Below are 16,500 nucleotides of genomic sequence, written 5' to 3' on the forward strand. Positions count from 1 at the left end.
ACCTTGGGCCAGGCAGCCTTGTGTTGCAGACACACGCTTCTCTTCAATTTACAGTACATCTCGAGTTCCTCAGTGAGAGATCCCGGCTGGAAAGCAGGCAGCCCAGGTGGGCCGTGTAACAAAATGTGCCCTTTCTACCCATGCACAGGGTACGGAATTAAGGGCGGTTCCTTTTAAGCCAGCAGCTAAGGAAGTTCCCACAGAACCACCCTCTCTTCCCAGCCAGAGGGAGATGCTTGTATTACTTGCCCCTGAAAGTTTCTTCTTTTTTAGGTTACAGACAAAACTAAGAGGGCGGTATTTGGAAAAGATACAAGAGCCAGTTCTCCCTGGGCAGAGGGCTGGGGAGGCTTTGGGAATATCAGTCCCATGCTTCTGGTGTAGGTTTGAGAGATTTATTAATAAAAAAACCACTGCTCATAAATACACAGGCAGGATGTTAGAGTATGGCTCGTGCATACAGCTTGGGACATTTCCAATCAGCAGCATACACGGGTTAGTGTCCCATAAGGAGCAGGACTCCATGGCCAAGGGAGATGGACTGGCTGGGCCCGACAGGCCTTATCCACACGTACTGAGTGGGATTTCTCAGGGGCAGCGGCTGGGCAGGGTGCACTAAGCAGAGGGGCAGTGCCAACCTTCCCCCTGCGGCTCACAGCAGCCAGGAAAAGCCGGAGCTGCCTGCTCTGAGCAGTCCATCCATTTCAAAGGGAAGCATAAGCTTGGGCATTTGTGCCACAGCCTCTGCCCAAAGCAGGACGCAGGTGGGGAGGAGAGACAGGGATTCTTGGAACTCAGGGCAGAGCCACATGGACCCCCAAGGACTCGGTGGACAAACACTGCAAAACATACAGAGGCCAGCTGGACATGGAGACCTCTTCCTCAGGGCTGGCCCAGTGCAAACTGCATCCTGAACAACCCAGGGGTGCGAATCCCCCCATCCAGGCTCTGCCCCCTCCCTGGTGCCGTGGAGTCAAAAGCAAGAAGAACAGAAGTTACTGTACACAGCGGCGGCTGCCTCAGTGGAGAAGGTCCCTCGGCTCTCAGTCATCCTAAGGGAAAAGCCAATAGAGCCAGTCAGTGCGAAAGAGAATCCGGGCTGGGCTCGGAACCCAGAAACCATGCTGAGTCTCCAGGAGAGGGGATGGGCTCAGCGAGCCATGGGAGGAGGGAAAGGCAAGAGCAGTGTGGGTTTGGCTGGTGGTGCAGCGCCCACTGCTGGCCTCATCACGGACTAGCAGGAGGGAGCTGTGTAGCCACAGAGCTGGCGTGTCCAAGAAGCAGCATCAGATAACAGGCCGAAGAAACGGAGAAGTGGAAAAGCCACAAACACAACAAATTACGAGTCAGGAATCGAGATGGGTGCTCCTTGGAGCAGGGGCATTGTACAGGAATAAGCACAGCATTGGCTGTAAAGGACAGAAGCCATCTCCCAGAATGCAGGTGTGCAGATGTCAAGGTCTGAGATGCAGCCCCGTGCTCTGGGTGTCCATAGGCCTCTGACTGCCAGAATCTGGGAGTAGATGACGGGGTTGGATCACTATTGGCCTGTTCTGTTCACTCCCCCCAACATAGCTGGCACTGGCCACTGTCAGAGAGAGGACACTGGGCTACCTGGGCCCATGCTCTGACCCAGCCTGGCCATTTGTCTCCACTTTTTGCAATCCACGCAGCAGCTGCTGAAGCACTGTAGGGACAGCACAGCCCCATGGCTGGCTACCTTTTCTGCACGGGACAGGGGGAGCTCAGGGACTGCTGGTACATCCTGCGGTCTGTCCCCAGAGCAGACTGCAGAGGATGGGCACTGCCAGCCAGCACAAGAGCCCCTGTGTGTGCCCTGGAGGAGGGAGCCTGGGACAGGGACGGAATACGCAGCTCTCGCAGGCAAGGGGACCGGCTGCCTCCCAGGGGATGGAGCCTTTCACACGGAGATCTCCCACTCAGACAGCTGATCAGTGGCTCCGTAAGATGAGCTGGTGTACTCAATATGGCCCTAGCAGAACGGTGCTCTCAGGAGAGCTGCCCACCCCTCTCCAGGGCACGTTGCTATGGGGCAGCCCACCGGGCTGGTACCTGGCCATACCCCTAGAGGAGTCAGCCCCCAGGACTGCAATCCCAGCCTCTCCCACCTGAGCGGCTGGACCTTGCTCAGAGAGGAACTTCCCGGATGATTAATCCCTCCCTGTGATCCTGCTTCCCCACTTCAACCGGAACGGGAGGAAGTATTTCCACCTACCCATTCATCCTCCTCTGCGCCGTCCCCTTGTCCCCTGGGCTCGGGGGCTGGCCCTCCTTGAGGTCTGTTAGCCATGATGTTGTCAGTCCAGGAAGCCCCAGCCTGTGCGTCGCCAACAAAGTTACACTTGGTCACTGTCCCTGCATGCAGCTTGGCTAGAGAGACTGAGAGGGAGAAAGGAGCTACATGGAGCAGAAGTGCGGGCTGAGGGGGTGTTGGCGGAAGCAGTTTCCCAGCAGGCCTGTAAGCCATGGAAATGGAAGGTGATGAGCTGTCTCTGTGGTGAAGCTGGCAGAGAAGAAGCAAGACAGGAGCAGCAGGAATCCAGGTTCCTGGGTAAGCTGGGGAATGCCTAGGACATGTGCTGGTGCCACTACATCTGCTCTAGCTCCCGGGGGACCTGGGTTAAGGCCCCAGAACACATCCAAAGGGCTACAATCCCAACACCACGCACAGGGCAGCAGCGCCTCAATCCCCGTTAATACCAGTAACTAACAGGCAGGAGGCAGCTGGAGGATGGTGCCCCAAAGCCAAGAGCAATGACCCAGTGCCGCGTTGGGGAGCAGGTGCATGAAGAGCCCAGCCCGGGGGAGGGGACCACTCACATATGAAGGGGCTGTCACCCCGGGTTTTCAGACGGATCTCTGCTCCCAGCTCCAGCTCCATCTTCTCCAGCTCCGTCTCCAGCAGCCAGAAGGCCACAGCCTGGCTGGGGGTGTGGCGCTCGGTCACACTCAGCAGCTCCGGCTTAGTCACCAGCCCCTTCAGCTCCTCGGGGGACAGCCTGTCCGTATCGCCTTTGGCTTCCACTTCTGCCACAGGCAAAGCAAATGCCAGCGTACGTGAAACGCCCAGCACTCGGAGACCCAGCGCAGGGGAAGGGATGGATCCCAGCAGGGGAGCTGTGCAAGGGATGCCCAGGAGTCTGAATTCCCCGGGGGGAGGAAGGAGTGGGCTCTGATTCTGGTCCCAAGGATCCTGACACCAAGCTCCCTGGCTCACATGTGCCTTAAAGTGCCAAGACATCTGTAACACAGAGCCTCTCCAGCCTGGCTCTACGGACCAGGATGAGTAAAGGACTCTCCAGATGGGAGAGATCAGGGTCGGGCAGGGCTCAAAGCCCGTGGTATTTCACACCTCCAAGAGGCTGAAGAGAGCGGCACGCCCTCCCCCCAGCCCAATTCAAAGGTGAGCATTGGCCTCCACTTCCAGTTGAGGGGAAACCAGCCACTGTCAGCGGCAGGGGGCATGGGCAAGATGGCACCCGCTGGGCAGGAGAGGGAAGGAGGTCGAGGACAATTCCCCGACCCCAGGTACAAGAGTCCCTGAGCCTCCCCCCTCCTCGGGGGTGAGAGAACCGGAAAGGGGGAGCCAGCCTCCTGCGGCTGAGCTGAACGCACAGGATGGATTCTGTGCTACTGCTGGGGAGAGCAGGGAGGGACTGAGCCACAGGAGGACTCCTGCCAATACCTACTGAAGGAGGACATGAGGAAGCCGGTGTTCACCTTCCTGGTGTCGCTGAAGTTGGGCTCTCTCTCATTTCCCTTGGCATCAAACTTGCGGCGATGGACCTGGCTGGGCCTGATGTACAGCACGTAGTATCGCTCCTGCAGCGGGGAGGAACCAGAGATGCTCACAGCCAGACAGCAGGTCACCAGCTCCCTGTCCCCCTGCTCCAGTGGCCTGCAGCCCACGACCCGCAGACTGCCGGCCAGTCCCAGGGAGATGACAGCCCGAGTAACGGCATTCCCTATCCCACCTGCTGCAAGGGGGTGAACCGGAGACAGCACCAGTGCATACAACTGTAGCAGGACATAGACCAGCAAAGCCGCCACTACCCAGCCGTACTCCAGGCTGCAGAAACTGACACGCCAAGTGCCCAGCCTACAGAGCCCCACACAGCAGCTGGGACCTGCTCACTGCAGCACGAGGCCAATCCCAGGGAGAGTCGTTTCAAGGGAGGCGGTCAGCGCAATGCTCTGGAAGACAGTTAGCGCGGTGCCAGCCCATCTCTGAGGAGGTACCCCACCCCGCCGCCTCCTGAGACGGGCACCTGCATCAGATGCTCCGCTGGACTGCCAAACATCTGAAGCAGGAACCCTAACCCTAGTGCCTGAAGGAAGGCATCAGCAAAAGCAGGAGATGCGCAGAAAGAGGGACAGACAGACAGACGCCTATGCAATGCATGACCAGCAGCACAGCCCAGTGGATACAGCACAGATCTGCCAGTGACTCCCTGGGTGGCCACAGGAGAGTCAATGCCCATCTCTGGGCCTCAATTTCCCCAGCTGGGAAATGGCTATAATGATCCTAAGACATCTGTGGGAAGCACTTTGAGAAATATGGAGAAAAATGCCAGTGCGCCGTATCGTTGTTAGCGGGAGGCTCTCCCAGGACTGGCTCATGTGCCCCCTCTGTGCCCTGCTTGGGGAAAGTCTGCTGCTGCCCTCTCTGTATCAAGCTCTAGACAGATTATGGTCATTTATCTCTGACTCCCCCCACCCCCGGCACCTATTCTGCGCCTCTTCCTCCCCAGGGGAAGCCCGGGGCAAGGCACCTTGCTCACCTTCCTGCCGTTAATATCCACGATGAGGTGACGAGAGACATCAAGAAGCTCTCCCTCCAGAATCACGCCATTCCCACTGCAGATGGGAGGGGAAGGGAACAATCAGACACAGTCCGTGCCACCAGGACAGCCATCTAGTCCCATGTCCCCATCTCAGGCAGTGGCCAGAACCAGGTGCTTCGGACAAAAACAAACCCACCCCATCTGCAGGACATATTTCTCCTGAGCCCAGCAGCTGGTCAGCTCAAGCCTTGATGTTGGATAAGGCCTAGGGTGACCAGATGTCCTGATTTTAAAGGGACAGTCCCAATTTTCGGTCTTTTTCTTGTATAGGCTCCTATTACCCCCCCACCCACTGTCCTGATTTTTCACATTTGCTGTCTGGACACCCTAATAAGGATTGAGAGGTGCCAGTAGCTTTGATCCCACTCAGTGTCACTACAGATGCTGGTCTTAGTCTTCAAAATAAAACGTAAAGATCCCGCTCGACTTTACAAAGCGCCACACAGCATTTGCCTCACTCGCCCCCTGCAGCAGTGAGTTCCGCAGGTTACAGAGCATTTCATTCCATTCCATGCCGTGCTTCCTTGTCCCTGGGCTACCTAGTGCGGGACAAGGAAAGAGGCTTTTCCCGCGAGCCTCTCCCGCCCCGCCCCCACTGGGTCCGCCTGGCGGGGCTCCAGGGCTGTGCCCGCGCGGCACCGGGAGCGCGGACTCGGGGGGGGGGTCACGGGGGCACGCGCCAGGCCCCGCCCCCGGCGGCGCGGGGGCTCCCGTACCCCTGCAGGGCGGGCGGGTCCCAGCGCCCGGGCAGCCGCTCGCTGTGCACCGGCCGGGCGCGCAGGCCGCGCTCCTCACACGGGCGGCTCATGGCGGCGGGTCCGGCTCGCAGAGGGGCGGGGCCTCGTGACATGGGCGGGGCTGGAACAGGAGTCTCTAGGGGCGGGGCTAGTGCGGGAGAGCCAGGAAGAGGGGCGGGGCCTCCGAAGAAACAGCCCGAGCGCGGGACATGGGCGGGGCTACATGAGCGTTGGGGCGGGGCTGGAACAGGCGTTTCTAGGGCGGGGCTTAGCGCGGGAGGGGCTACAGGAGGGGCGGGTCTCAATCCGGCGGGTGGGTTGGGGGGCTGGACCAGGGGGAGGATATGGGGCGGGGCAGGGGTGGGTTTGGGGGGTGGGATGGGGGGAAGGATAGAAGGGATGTTTTGGGGGGCTGGATGGGGGAGGATGTGGGGCAGGGGCACTTTGGGGGGCTGGGTAGGGGGAGCATGTGGGGCAGGGCAGGGGCAGGTTTTGGGGGAGGATAGCATGGGTGGGTTTGGGGGGCTGGACCGGGGGAGGATATGGGGCAGGTTTGGGGGCTGGGTGGGAGGAGCATGTGGAGCAGGGGTGGGATTGAGGCGAGGATGTGGGGCAGGGGCAGATTTGGGGGGCTGGGTGGGGGGAGGATGTGGGGCAGGGGCTGAGCTGGAGAGGGAGTGGAGCGGGAGGTCAGGTTGGGGCAGGGGTTTGGGCGCTGAGCAGAGTTAAGAACATAAGATTGGCCAGACTGAGTCAGACCAAAGGTCCTTCTAGCCCAGTATCCTGTCTTCCGACAGCAGCCAATGCCAGGTGCCCCAGAGGGAATGAACAGAACAGGGAATCAGCAAGTGAACCATCCCCTGTCGCCCATTCCCAGCCATTGATGGACCTATCCTCCATGAATTTATCTAGTTCTTTTTTGAACCCTGTTATAGTCATGGCCTTCACAACATCCTCTGGCAAGGAGTTCCCCAGGTTGACTGTGCGCTGTGTGAAAAACTAAGTTAGATTAGCACCCCCAACCCGTTGCCCTCAGGCTGGGGTGGGAAGTGAGAGGCTGGGGGGAGGAGTGGGAGGCCCAGAGCCCAGTCCGACCCCAGGGTTGACTGCAGCCAGCCAGAGGGGAGATGGAGCCACTTTCTGTGCGGTGTCCCCAGCACGAGGGAGCCATTCCCCTAACGTACCAGGGCCATGAGAGATGCCCCAGCGAGCAGGGCCAAGGCCAGGCCTGAGCAGGAGTGATGCAGAGCCAGCCCCGTATTAGGGAGCCACCTTCCGACGGACACGGATCAGCCCCCAAACCATGGGTGACGTTCCTAGCAGACTGGAGGAGGCTGTCGTTTCTTATGCTATGGCCTCAGTGGTAGAGTTTGTCCTCCCAATAAAGGAATTGAATTGAACTGAGCAGGATAGGTGGGGACAGAGCTAAGATTCAAGGAGGTCCCTCTGGGATCTCCTTTCCTGGTGGCATCATAGGCAAACACGGCAGCGCGAGGAAGAAACACGCCCATTCCCTAGGTCCTATTCATCTGGGGGTACAGGCTCTGAGGGGAGCTGTCGCATTGTCATTACCGTAGCCATCCAACTCCATACACAAAGCAAACCATGGCTGCTCTGGGTGCTGGCCCTTGTTACTCATTGCGAGGTGTCTGCTGTGTGGGGAGGGGAATTCCCCAAGGGCCAGGCAGCCTCACACCCGGGAGCGAGCACACACGGCTGCTGCTCCAGAATTTGCAAAACTGAGTGTGGGCAGCACAGGAGATCTGAAAATTCTGCCCTTCAGCTGCTCCTGCTGGATTAGTCCCACCCCTGGCACCCGGGCAAGCAGGTGGGGCCTCAGCACTTCTGACAATCCCAAAGGGGTAGCCGCTTTCCCCCAAGGCCTGGTTTCTTGAACAGCTTGGCACTCACATGCTGTTCGCGGTTGGGGGGCACACACCCAGCAGGACGCTAGCACACTGGTGTTGGGCAGAGCTGCTGTGTGGCTAGGCACCAGCCTTTTCTCTTTAACAGCCTGGGTTCAAAGCTGGATTTGGTCCCAAATGAAAATAAGATCAGAGGAACTAGGAGTGGTCACTAAGCCATGCATGTGGCGAGGCAGAGCATGGCCCCCATGGCCTAGAGATGTACTGCCTTGCGCACCTCCTTGTCTGGCTCTTTACGGAGTCCCTGCCAGGCCTGAATGCTGTGAGCTGAGCTTCTCCTGCCAGGGCTCTCACCGACTGAGTCCCGTACAGTATGGCAATGGGTCCTTAGACGCTCGGGTCCAACCCTTCCTTCCCCTGGAGCAGGAGTCCCAGAGCCTCCTTTGGGCCTGGCTCTGATAGTCTGCTTCTAGGGACTGGGTTGGTAGCCGGACAAGCTTCAGCCCTCAGCTTCTTTGAGGTGGTCCTTTTAAATCCTCCCTACCCCCCTCTGCAGAGAGGCAGGCTGCTCCCTCCCCCCCCCCCCCCCCCCCCGCTTGGCTCGCTGGAAGTTTCTCTTTTGTCACTAGGTCTACTGGACTGGTTTGCAATGTGACTGCAATAACTGCGCCCTCCCCCCCCACCCCGGGAAGCAGAGCTGTGCATGGCCTAGGTGGGGCTGGGCCAGTCACCCTCTGACTGAGCTACAAGAACTCCGGCAGCACTGCCAGACATTGCTCTGGTGTGTCATTAAAACACCATCAGATTTGGTGCAATTACCCTGCTGGGCTCAGCAAAGCCCCAGGACTCAAATAGCAGGAGGTGCTGCTGATCAAGAGTGATGGTCACTGACAGAACTAGGGCCAGCAGAGGGCATGAGAGGAATGGCCCAGGCCCAGCTACCAGACTGCTCCAGTGGGCATCTTGCAAAAATAAATACGTTGAATTAACAAAAAGCCGTGTTTTCTCTGTCCAGCTGTTTGGAGGGCAGTAATCGACGAGGTCATGCAGCGACCCGCAGTGCTATGGGGGTCAGGACGTTTAGAAAGGCAGTGAACTTGAGCGCTGGGCCCAGCTGATACAGTGGCTCTGACCCAGCCCCAGAGGTCTCTTCCCATGGCCCTGACAGTCTATATCAGGGGTAGGCAACCTATGGCATGCGTGCCAAAGGCGGCACGCGAGCTGATTTTCAGCGGCACTCCCACTGCCCGGGTCCTGGCCACTGGTCCGGGGGGGCTCTGCATTTTAATTTAATTTTAAATGAAGCTTCTTAAACATTTTAAAAACCTTATTTACTTTACATACAACAATAGTTTTGTTATATATTATAGACTTATAGAAAGAGATCTTCTAAGAGATCTTATTACTGGCACACAAAACCTTAAATCCGAGTGAATAAATGAAGACTCGGCACATCACTTCTGAAAGGTTGCCGACCCCTGGTCTCTATGAAGAGCTGCTAGGGTTTAAAATAGGTTAGACCCTCTGAGGCGTCTGAACGAGGGTGTGGTCAGGCCCAGGCAGGATGAAGAGAGGGGAATTCCCCTTCCAGCCAGGGGATGCTCCATTCTCTGTGTCACTGAAACACAGCCTGAGGCTGCCGAGCTACCGGTGGCCTTTGGGGTGTCCTCTCATTGCCTGACCTCCAGGGAGGCTGCAGGGGAAGTGCTGAGGGTATGGCCCAGGGGGATCCTTCCCCAACTCTCCTGCAACTGGGAAGAAACAGACAAAGCAGCCGGAGGAAGGAGAGGAGAAACACTGCCTCCCGTCCTCAGCAGTTAGGGCAGGTATGTGCTGCGTGTGTGTGAGTGTAGCTGGGAAGCAGCTTGCCAGACTCACAGGTGATTATGGTGCAACATTGGCATCATTATGACGAGTGGTAGTGACACCACACAAGCCTGCTGCCGCAACGTGGTGCCAAGGTCATTCTGTGCCTTGGTCTCTTCACCTCTGCAAGGCTGCGCACCACCAGCCTATCCCTGTTTTCCGCAGCGTGCATTCAGAACGAATAGGAGCGAGCAGACCTGCGTGGGCTCTTCCCCCCCGGCTACGTCCACCCCTCTCCCTCGAACAGCCCTGTCTTGAGGAAGCCATTTCAGGAATAAATGGCTCGTGGGCTGGGCAGGCCCATGTGTGGGAGCGGGGCCCATTGTCCATGGAGAATGAGATTCTGCTAACACAGAACAGCTCGTTCTGCGCACCTCTGGTGTGAGGTTCCCCCAGGGCTCAGCTGGTGCTGTGAGGTTACAATGTGCTCTCATCGCTTGCAGGATTGCCCTCCAGCCTCCCCAGCTAGGCCCCTCCCTGGAACCTCACCGAGAGCCCGTAGCCAGCTCGAGGCACAGAGCACAGTGCTGGGTTTCAAGCAAAACTTGGAAACCACAGGAGAATTCACAAGACGTGGGACAAGTGCTCAGTGACTTGCAGGTGCTGAGTAGCTGGCTTGTATCAATTTCAGCATATCGTATGCTAATCACCCTGAGCAACTAGGCCTTCCTTAGTTACTGTTACTTAGAGACTGGCCAAATTGCACAGTGCTGGCTGCAAAGGGAGTGAATAGAACCAGACAAATGACAAGTCCCTGCCCCAAAGAAATTACACTGCAAAGGCCCAGCCAAGGCCAGTACCGGACCACCTGGTGCAGGCTAGCCCAGCGAGCCCATTGGCCTGGGAAGAGCAATCCCCATTAGAAATCACATTTCACAACCTAACCAAGACGCTTTGGTGATCCGAGTGAAAGGCTGCAGGCCTGACCGAGGCTAGCAGGGTGCCCACAGCCCCTCATGTTTCCAGCAGCACAGGCGGGATTTTGCAGCAACGCTCTCACTTTTGCGGTAATCGATATTCTGAAGAATGGAACAGCTCAGGGGCTCTCTGGAGGTGGCTTCACTTTGCAGACCCAAGGGACTCAGCTGAACTGCAGCTCTGCTCCTTGCGACATCTCTCTACCCTCTCAGATCTCCTCTACACTGGGCATTTCCTGTGCCAATGTCCTACAGCTGCTAACACCAGTGCAGCTCCGGCCACCAGCGCCAGAGGCTGCAGCAGTATTCTTACCACCATGCCAGTGAGGGGGAGGCTGTACAGAGCCTTGAAGACAAAAAAACACCCCCCGACCAACATAAGTTTCACTGACAAAAGCACTGGTGCGGACAGCGCTATGTCCATGGGGGGCGCTCTCCAGCCGACATCACAACGGCTGCTCGCTGGGGGTGGTTTAATTATGTTGAGGGAGGAGCTCTCCCCACTGGCACAGAGCAGCTACATGGGAGGCCATACAGTGGCGCAGCTGCAATGGTACAGCTGTGCTGCTGTAAGGTCTCTAGTGTAGACATAGCCCAAGAGGTCTAAATCCTTTTCAGGGTCACTGCTTTCCAGGTGACAGTCCGGTGACAGGGTGCTGAGTGAAAAGCACTTAATCAGCCCCTGTCACTCCAGCCCCAAACAAGGGGAATGGATTGGGGCTGGTTGGATAGCCCTGGGTCTGCCTGGTAACGGGCAGCACCTGCCAGCCTCATTAGCCAGGGCTATAAAGAGTGGGAGAAAGCTGGAGGAAGAGGTGGAAAAGAAAAGAAAAGAAAAGAAGGAAGGAAGGAAGGAAGGAAGGAAGGCCAGGCACAGAGGGAGGTGGGAGCCTTCGGGTCTGTTGCTGGCCAGGCCTGCACTTGGCAAAGCTGGCTGCGAAACCTGTACATAGGAGGAAAGTGGTGGCGGGAAAACAACTGTAAATAAAGAACACTGGTGTGGCATCAAGCTGAGGCGTTCCTGACTGATTGGAGAGGGCAACAGGGCGAAACCAGAGGGGCCCAATGTGCGCCTCTCTCAAGTCCCCTCTAAGGGGTATGGCCTACATTCCTTATTCCTAGATGTCTGACCTCAGATTTGGCTGTATGAAGATGCGGTACGTTTAAATGGGTTCAGCTAACCAAGTGATCCATATTGCCTGGCATGACTACCCTGTCATTATTTACCATTCCACAAAAACTTAGTGTCACCCACAATTGTATCAGCAGCGATTTTATATTTACTTCCAGATCATTGATGAAAATATCAGACAGCCTTGGACCTCACACCGATCCCTGCAGAGCTCCACTAGAAACAACCCCATTCGATGAGGATTCCCATCGACAAGTCATTTTTGAGATCAAGCAGTTACTTCTTAATCCGTTTAACATGTGCTTTATTGTTGTGATTGTGCTAGCGGGTATGCGCTAAACAACACATTCTCAAACTCCAGGCAGGCTGTACTTCAGCACAAGCTCGATCGTGGCGTTTAATTAGAAGGTGCTGGGTAGACACTGCTAGCTAACACAATCTAAGAAAATACCTTTCATCCTTGTCAAGACAAATTGCTTTGAAAAATTCAGCATTCCCCTGCCCCTCCTCTTCTATTGAGGGCTGAGAAAGCTCCTATTCCGATTCCATGGTCCTCCAGGGAGGACAAGATGATAATTCTAAGACACACACAAAAATGTAAGGGGGGGAAAGTTTTTGAGGCAATATCTGTCATAAATACATAGCATGGGTCAGAAGCAAACTCTGTAGGGTCACTGCTATCTCTTTTGGATAAAAAACATCTATACAACTGTGATGGGTTACCCCCCACTCCGGGGTGCCACCTGATGTACTGGGGTACCACTGAGCCCGTCCGTTCTACCAGCCTGGGCTCCCTCACCCTGTCCTGCTGAGCCAAGCCCTCAAGCCTCCTCCAGCACACACAGGTAGGGACACCCCCAGCTGCAGAAAGTCACAGACACTGAGATCAGCTCTGCATGGGAAGGCTTCAGCTAAGGAATTGCCCAGCACTCAAATGCACACCCCCTCTGGAGTGTAAACCCAAAACTGTATTGTCCTGCACTGCACAGAGACCTGTACAGCGCAAGCTCATGAAATTCACCCCCTCCCTCAGTGTGGAGGAAGATATGCACAGCTTTTTGGCCCCCCGTTATGAATTTCACAAACTGGTTTAGAGAAAACAAAAACAAATGTATTAACTATAAAAGATAGATTCTAAGTGATTATACGGGATCGCAAACAGATCAAAGCAGATTACTGAGCAAATAAAACAAACACGCAAACTAAGCTTAATACACTAAGGAAACTGGTACAAGTAGTAATTTCTCACCCTAAATGTTGTTTTGCTCTTCCTTGTAGCTTAAAACTCCAGATATTCCTTTCACAGACAGACATCTTTTCCAGCCTGGGCTCAATCCTTCTCCCCTCCCCCCAACCCCAACCCCCACTTGTGTCTTTGTTTCTTAGATGTTTCCATTAGTCATCCTGGGTGAGGATTCAGTGAAGAATGAACCCAGATTAACTCACTTCCCTGCCTTAAATAGGATTTACATATGGTGGGAATCCTTTGTTTCCCAGTTTGATCCCCACCCCCTATTAGTGGAAAAATACTAGTAGTCCAAGATGGAGTCCAGTATCAGGTGACATGATCACATGAGACTGCAATGTCAAAGCAGCCAGGACTCAAAGGTTGTTTGCAGCATCCCAGGAACCTTCTCAGGAAGGTGGGAGATTAGCATCTTCAAAGTCCTATTGTTCTCCCTAATGGCCCATCCAGACTGATTGCATTTTGTCTGGTGGGCATGCCCCAGGTGTAAACACAGTTGAAATAGGTACATAGACAATATTCCCAACTTCAGATACAAAAATGATACATGCATACAAATAGGATAATCATAGTCAGTACATCATAATCTTTCCAATGACACCTCACATGATCCGTCTTGCATAAAACACATCTTAGTTATGGCATATTCCTATCATAACAATCTCTCTCTGAGGAAGATGAGGCATAGTGTCATAACGTCAATATGTAACTAGCAGGGTCATGGCAGTAAATCCTCAACAATTTGGAAGTGTGTGTGAACGTCCTGCATTTCACAAACCCAAATGACCCTGCTCCAGACCATCTCCAGGACCTGGGTACCAGTAGCAGTGACCATGGCAAGTTCTGCATCTGTGATGGCAAGGCTGGCATAGTTTGGCAAATACCCAGTGGGCGAAATTCACCCCTTATGTAACTCCAGGGAAGTTCATAGAGTTACAGCAAAGATGAAATTGGCCCAAGGGGTCTGCACCATCCAGAACAACGTCTCACTCCAGTTCTCAGTGTCTGAGCACAAGCTGGGCCAGGACGCATCCGGATGGGGTCTCAGCTCACAGTATAAGTCAGACAAAATCATCCTAGCAAGGGATACAGTACAAGCATTGAGGAAATGAGAAGGGCATCAAGGCAGGATAAGGGGCTAGGAGTTAAAGCCTGCAAATATTGGGTGGAGAAGACACAAGAGAGGTGATGAAAGTCTTTCCAGCAGCAGTTCCCAAGCTGCTGATGGGGGAGCACTTGCTGGAGGTCTGCCAAGTGCTGGCTGATCAGGTGGGCCCTGATCCAGCAAAGAACACATGTAACTCTAAGCAGGTTAGACTTCTGTTAGTCTTAAAGGTGCCACAGGACCCTCTGTTGCTTTTTACAGATTCAGACTAACACGGCTACCCCTCTGATTCTAAGCAGGTGAGTTGCCCATTGATTTCAATGAATGCTTATGTACTTTTTGGGAGGGGACTCTGGTGCTGGCTCTTCACCTAGAGTGATGGGAAGGGAAATGCCCAGCAGGGGAAGGGAATATTTGTCAGAAAGGGCAAAGTCTCATTGCACTGCAAAGCTAAAGCTGGTTCTGTGCTTTTCCAGAGTGACTCTGCCATGGCAGTCCTGCTGCTCGCAGACTTTTCATCTCGCCTGACCGCCTGCATGTCGCAGGCCACAGCCAGGGCGCTGGAGCGGGTTCATGAAGAGAGGAAAGTGTCCATAAGACACTCTTTTACATGTGCTTCCCCTACTGGGAAAATGTTGGGAACCCTCCCCTGGGAGGCTCATGGGCATGCGAACAAGGGGGGCATACACACAACGCTCCCCAAGCTGATGCAGAACCTCATGACTCAGGCTCACAACCTAACCCTACGAAACAGGAGGCTGGACGAGACATTTGGGGAGAACTCTCCCTTCCACGAGTGGGGAGCTGGCAGAACGTTTTGCCAAGGTCAGGAAACAGCCATGCTTCGGAAATATCAGGTCTTGTCCACTCTGGGGTTTGCTTCCATCCCAGTCATCGGTGCCCAGGAACCAGTGAGACCCTGGGGGAGACAAGGAACTCTGCTATTTGCTCCTGCTTGACACTGGTGTAAACTCTACTGGTGCAAATTGTGGCTTTGCCTGCCTGCACTGGGGATTCTACGCCCAGGGCCAGATGACAGTAAAGGCATTCCACGCCTATGCCTATGGCCCTGGCTCCTGGAGTCAGGTGATTACATTGCAATCTCATGTTCCTATAAAAGAAACCCAGACATGTCTAGGCATCATGGTTGGGGGGAAAAAACAAACAAACAAACAAACCTGAAGCATGAAGCAAGTGTAACTGATGCAGTGCCATCTGCCTGAGTCTGCAGATAGCCTGATACAATTGCTGTGAGGGGGAACTATCCCATCTCTCAATGGGGTGTTAACTCCACAGCCCACTACACTGGGGATGCCTGCCAACACCTCTCCAGCAGACGGCTTTCAGGGTAGCAAGAGAAAAGTGCAGTGGGCTTGTCCCACCCACTGTAGCAGATATATCCCAGGTGCTGGTCTAAGTACTGAGGGTCCCTTGCTTTCATCCCTGCCTCTCTGGAGGAGAAGGGGTGCTTCTGAAAAGGGCGGGGGGTCCTGAAGCCACTCTTGGAAGGAGATAAAAGGGGACTTCATGCTGCTACTTCTGCCTCTCTGGAAGGGATGGAGGGCCCCTTACACCACCACTCCAAGTGGGGAGCAGTGTGATGGTATCGAAGTGGGGCCATGGGGTCGGACTCACCGGGGCATCATGCTATGGTGTGCCTAGGGCCCTGGATTGCCTTAATTCAGACCTGGTTACATGAGTCACTGGCTAGGTCTACACTACAGCGGGGTTCCGACCTAAGATACGCAACTTCAGCTACGTGAATACCGTAGCTGAAGTTGCGTATTTTAGGTCGGCTTACCTGGCGGTGAGGACGGGGGAAAGTCGACCGCTGCCGCGCTGCCGCCGACTCCGCTGCTGCCTCTTGTCGAGGTGGATTTCCGGAGTCGACGGCAGAGCGATCAGGGATCGATTTTACCGCGTCCTCACGAGACGCGGTAAGTCGATCCCCGATAGACCGATTGCTACCCGCCGGATCGGCGGGTAGTGAAGACATACCCACTGGTCACTGAATTCCAAGCCTCGCTGCAGGTATGTGTTTGTCAAAAGCCAAAGAGGGGGCCAGGGAGCAGGCTTGTGTCAGATCATGCAAGGTAATACCCAGGAACAATTCACCTTTTCTAAAGCTTTACAACTATTATTATAAGGGTTTGCAATAGCAAGAGCTGCTATAGTTAAGGGTATGGCAGGTGTTTCATTATAACTCTGATTTCACATGCTCATAACTTTCTGCAAAGTTCTCCTTTAAGGGTTGAAACTGCATGCTCGATCTCAACAAAGAGACAACATTAATGGAAAGCGTGAGATGTCGGATAGTGAGGAACACACTTTTCCAACAGTTTAAGTTTTTCCCCCTGCCCAAAAGTTTCAAAAACAGCTGGGACAAAAACTTCCAAAGATTGGGACAATTTGCAAGCAGGAGCCTGTAAAAGTTGAATTGAAACACACCCAACCTTCTCTGAAAAACGAAAACTAAGAACCCAATTTTATTCCCATTAAAGTCAATAGCAAAACTTCCATCAACTTCAATGGAAGCTAGGTCAACCCTAGGGCCCTGATCCTTGCCGCCACGGCAGCGCTTGTATGCCCCTTTGCGGGGTCACAAACCCGGCAGACTTCCTCACAAGGGAATACCCCCAGCGTAAGTCACTGAAGTCAGTGGGACTTAAGCATGTGACTAAAGTCAAGTGTACGCTTAAGTGCATTGCTAACAGGGCCAGCTCCAGGCACCAGGCAACCAAGCACATGCTTGGGGCGGCACCTGGTT

General features: G+C 54.8%; 1 protein-coding gene across 1 annotated transcript; it reads right to left on the reverse strand.

Moving 5' to 3' along the window:
* Positions 1-381: 381 nt before the first annotated feature.
* On the reverse strand, positions 382-5,698 carry ARPIN (actin related protein 2/3 complex inhibitor). Its single transcript, XM_026648420.2, has 6 exons — positions 5,582-5,698; positions 4,803-4,878; positions 3,711-3,843; positions 2,842-3,048; positions 2,237-2,400; positions 382-1,052 (listed from the first exon to the last, which is right to left on the reverse strand). The coding sequence occupies exons 1-6, from the start codon at positions 5,671-5,673 to the stop codon at positions 1,044-1,046; spliced, it is 681 nt and encodes a 226-aa protein (XP_026504205.1). The 5' UTR covers positions 5,674-5,698; the 3' UTR covers positions 382-1,043.
* Between the last annotated feature and the right edge of the window lie 10,802 nt (positions 5,699-16,500).

The sequence above is a fragment of the Terrapene carolina genome, unplaced genomic scaffold (assembly GCF_002925995.2).
Source record: "Terrapene carolina triunguis isolate 2854851 unplaced genomic scaffold, T_m_triunguis-2.0 Scaffold67, whole genome shotgun sequence".
Lineage (NCBI taxonomy): Eukaryota > Metazoa > Chordata > Testudines > Emydidae > Terrapene > Terrapene triunguis.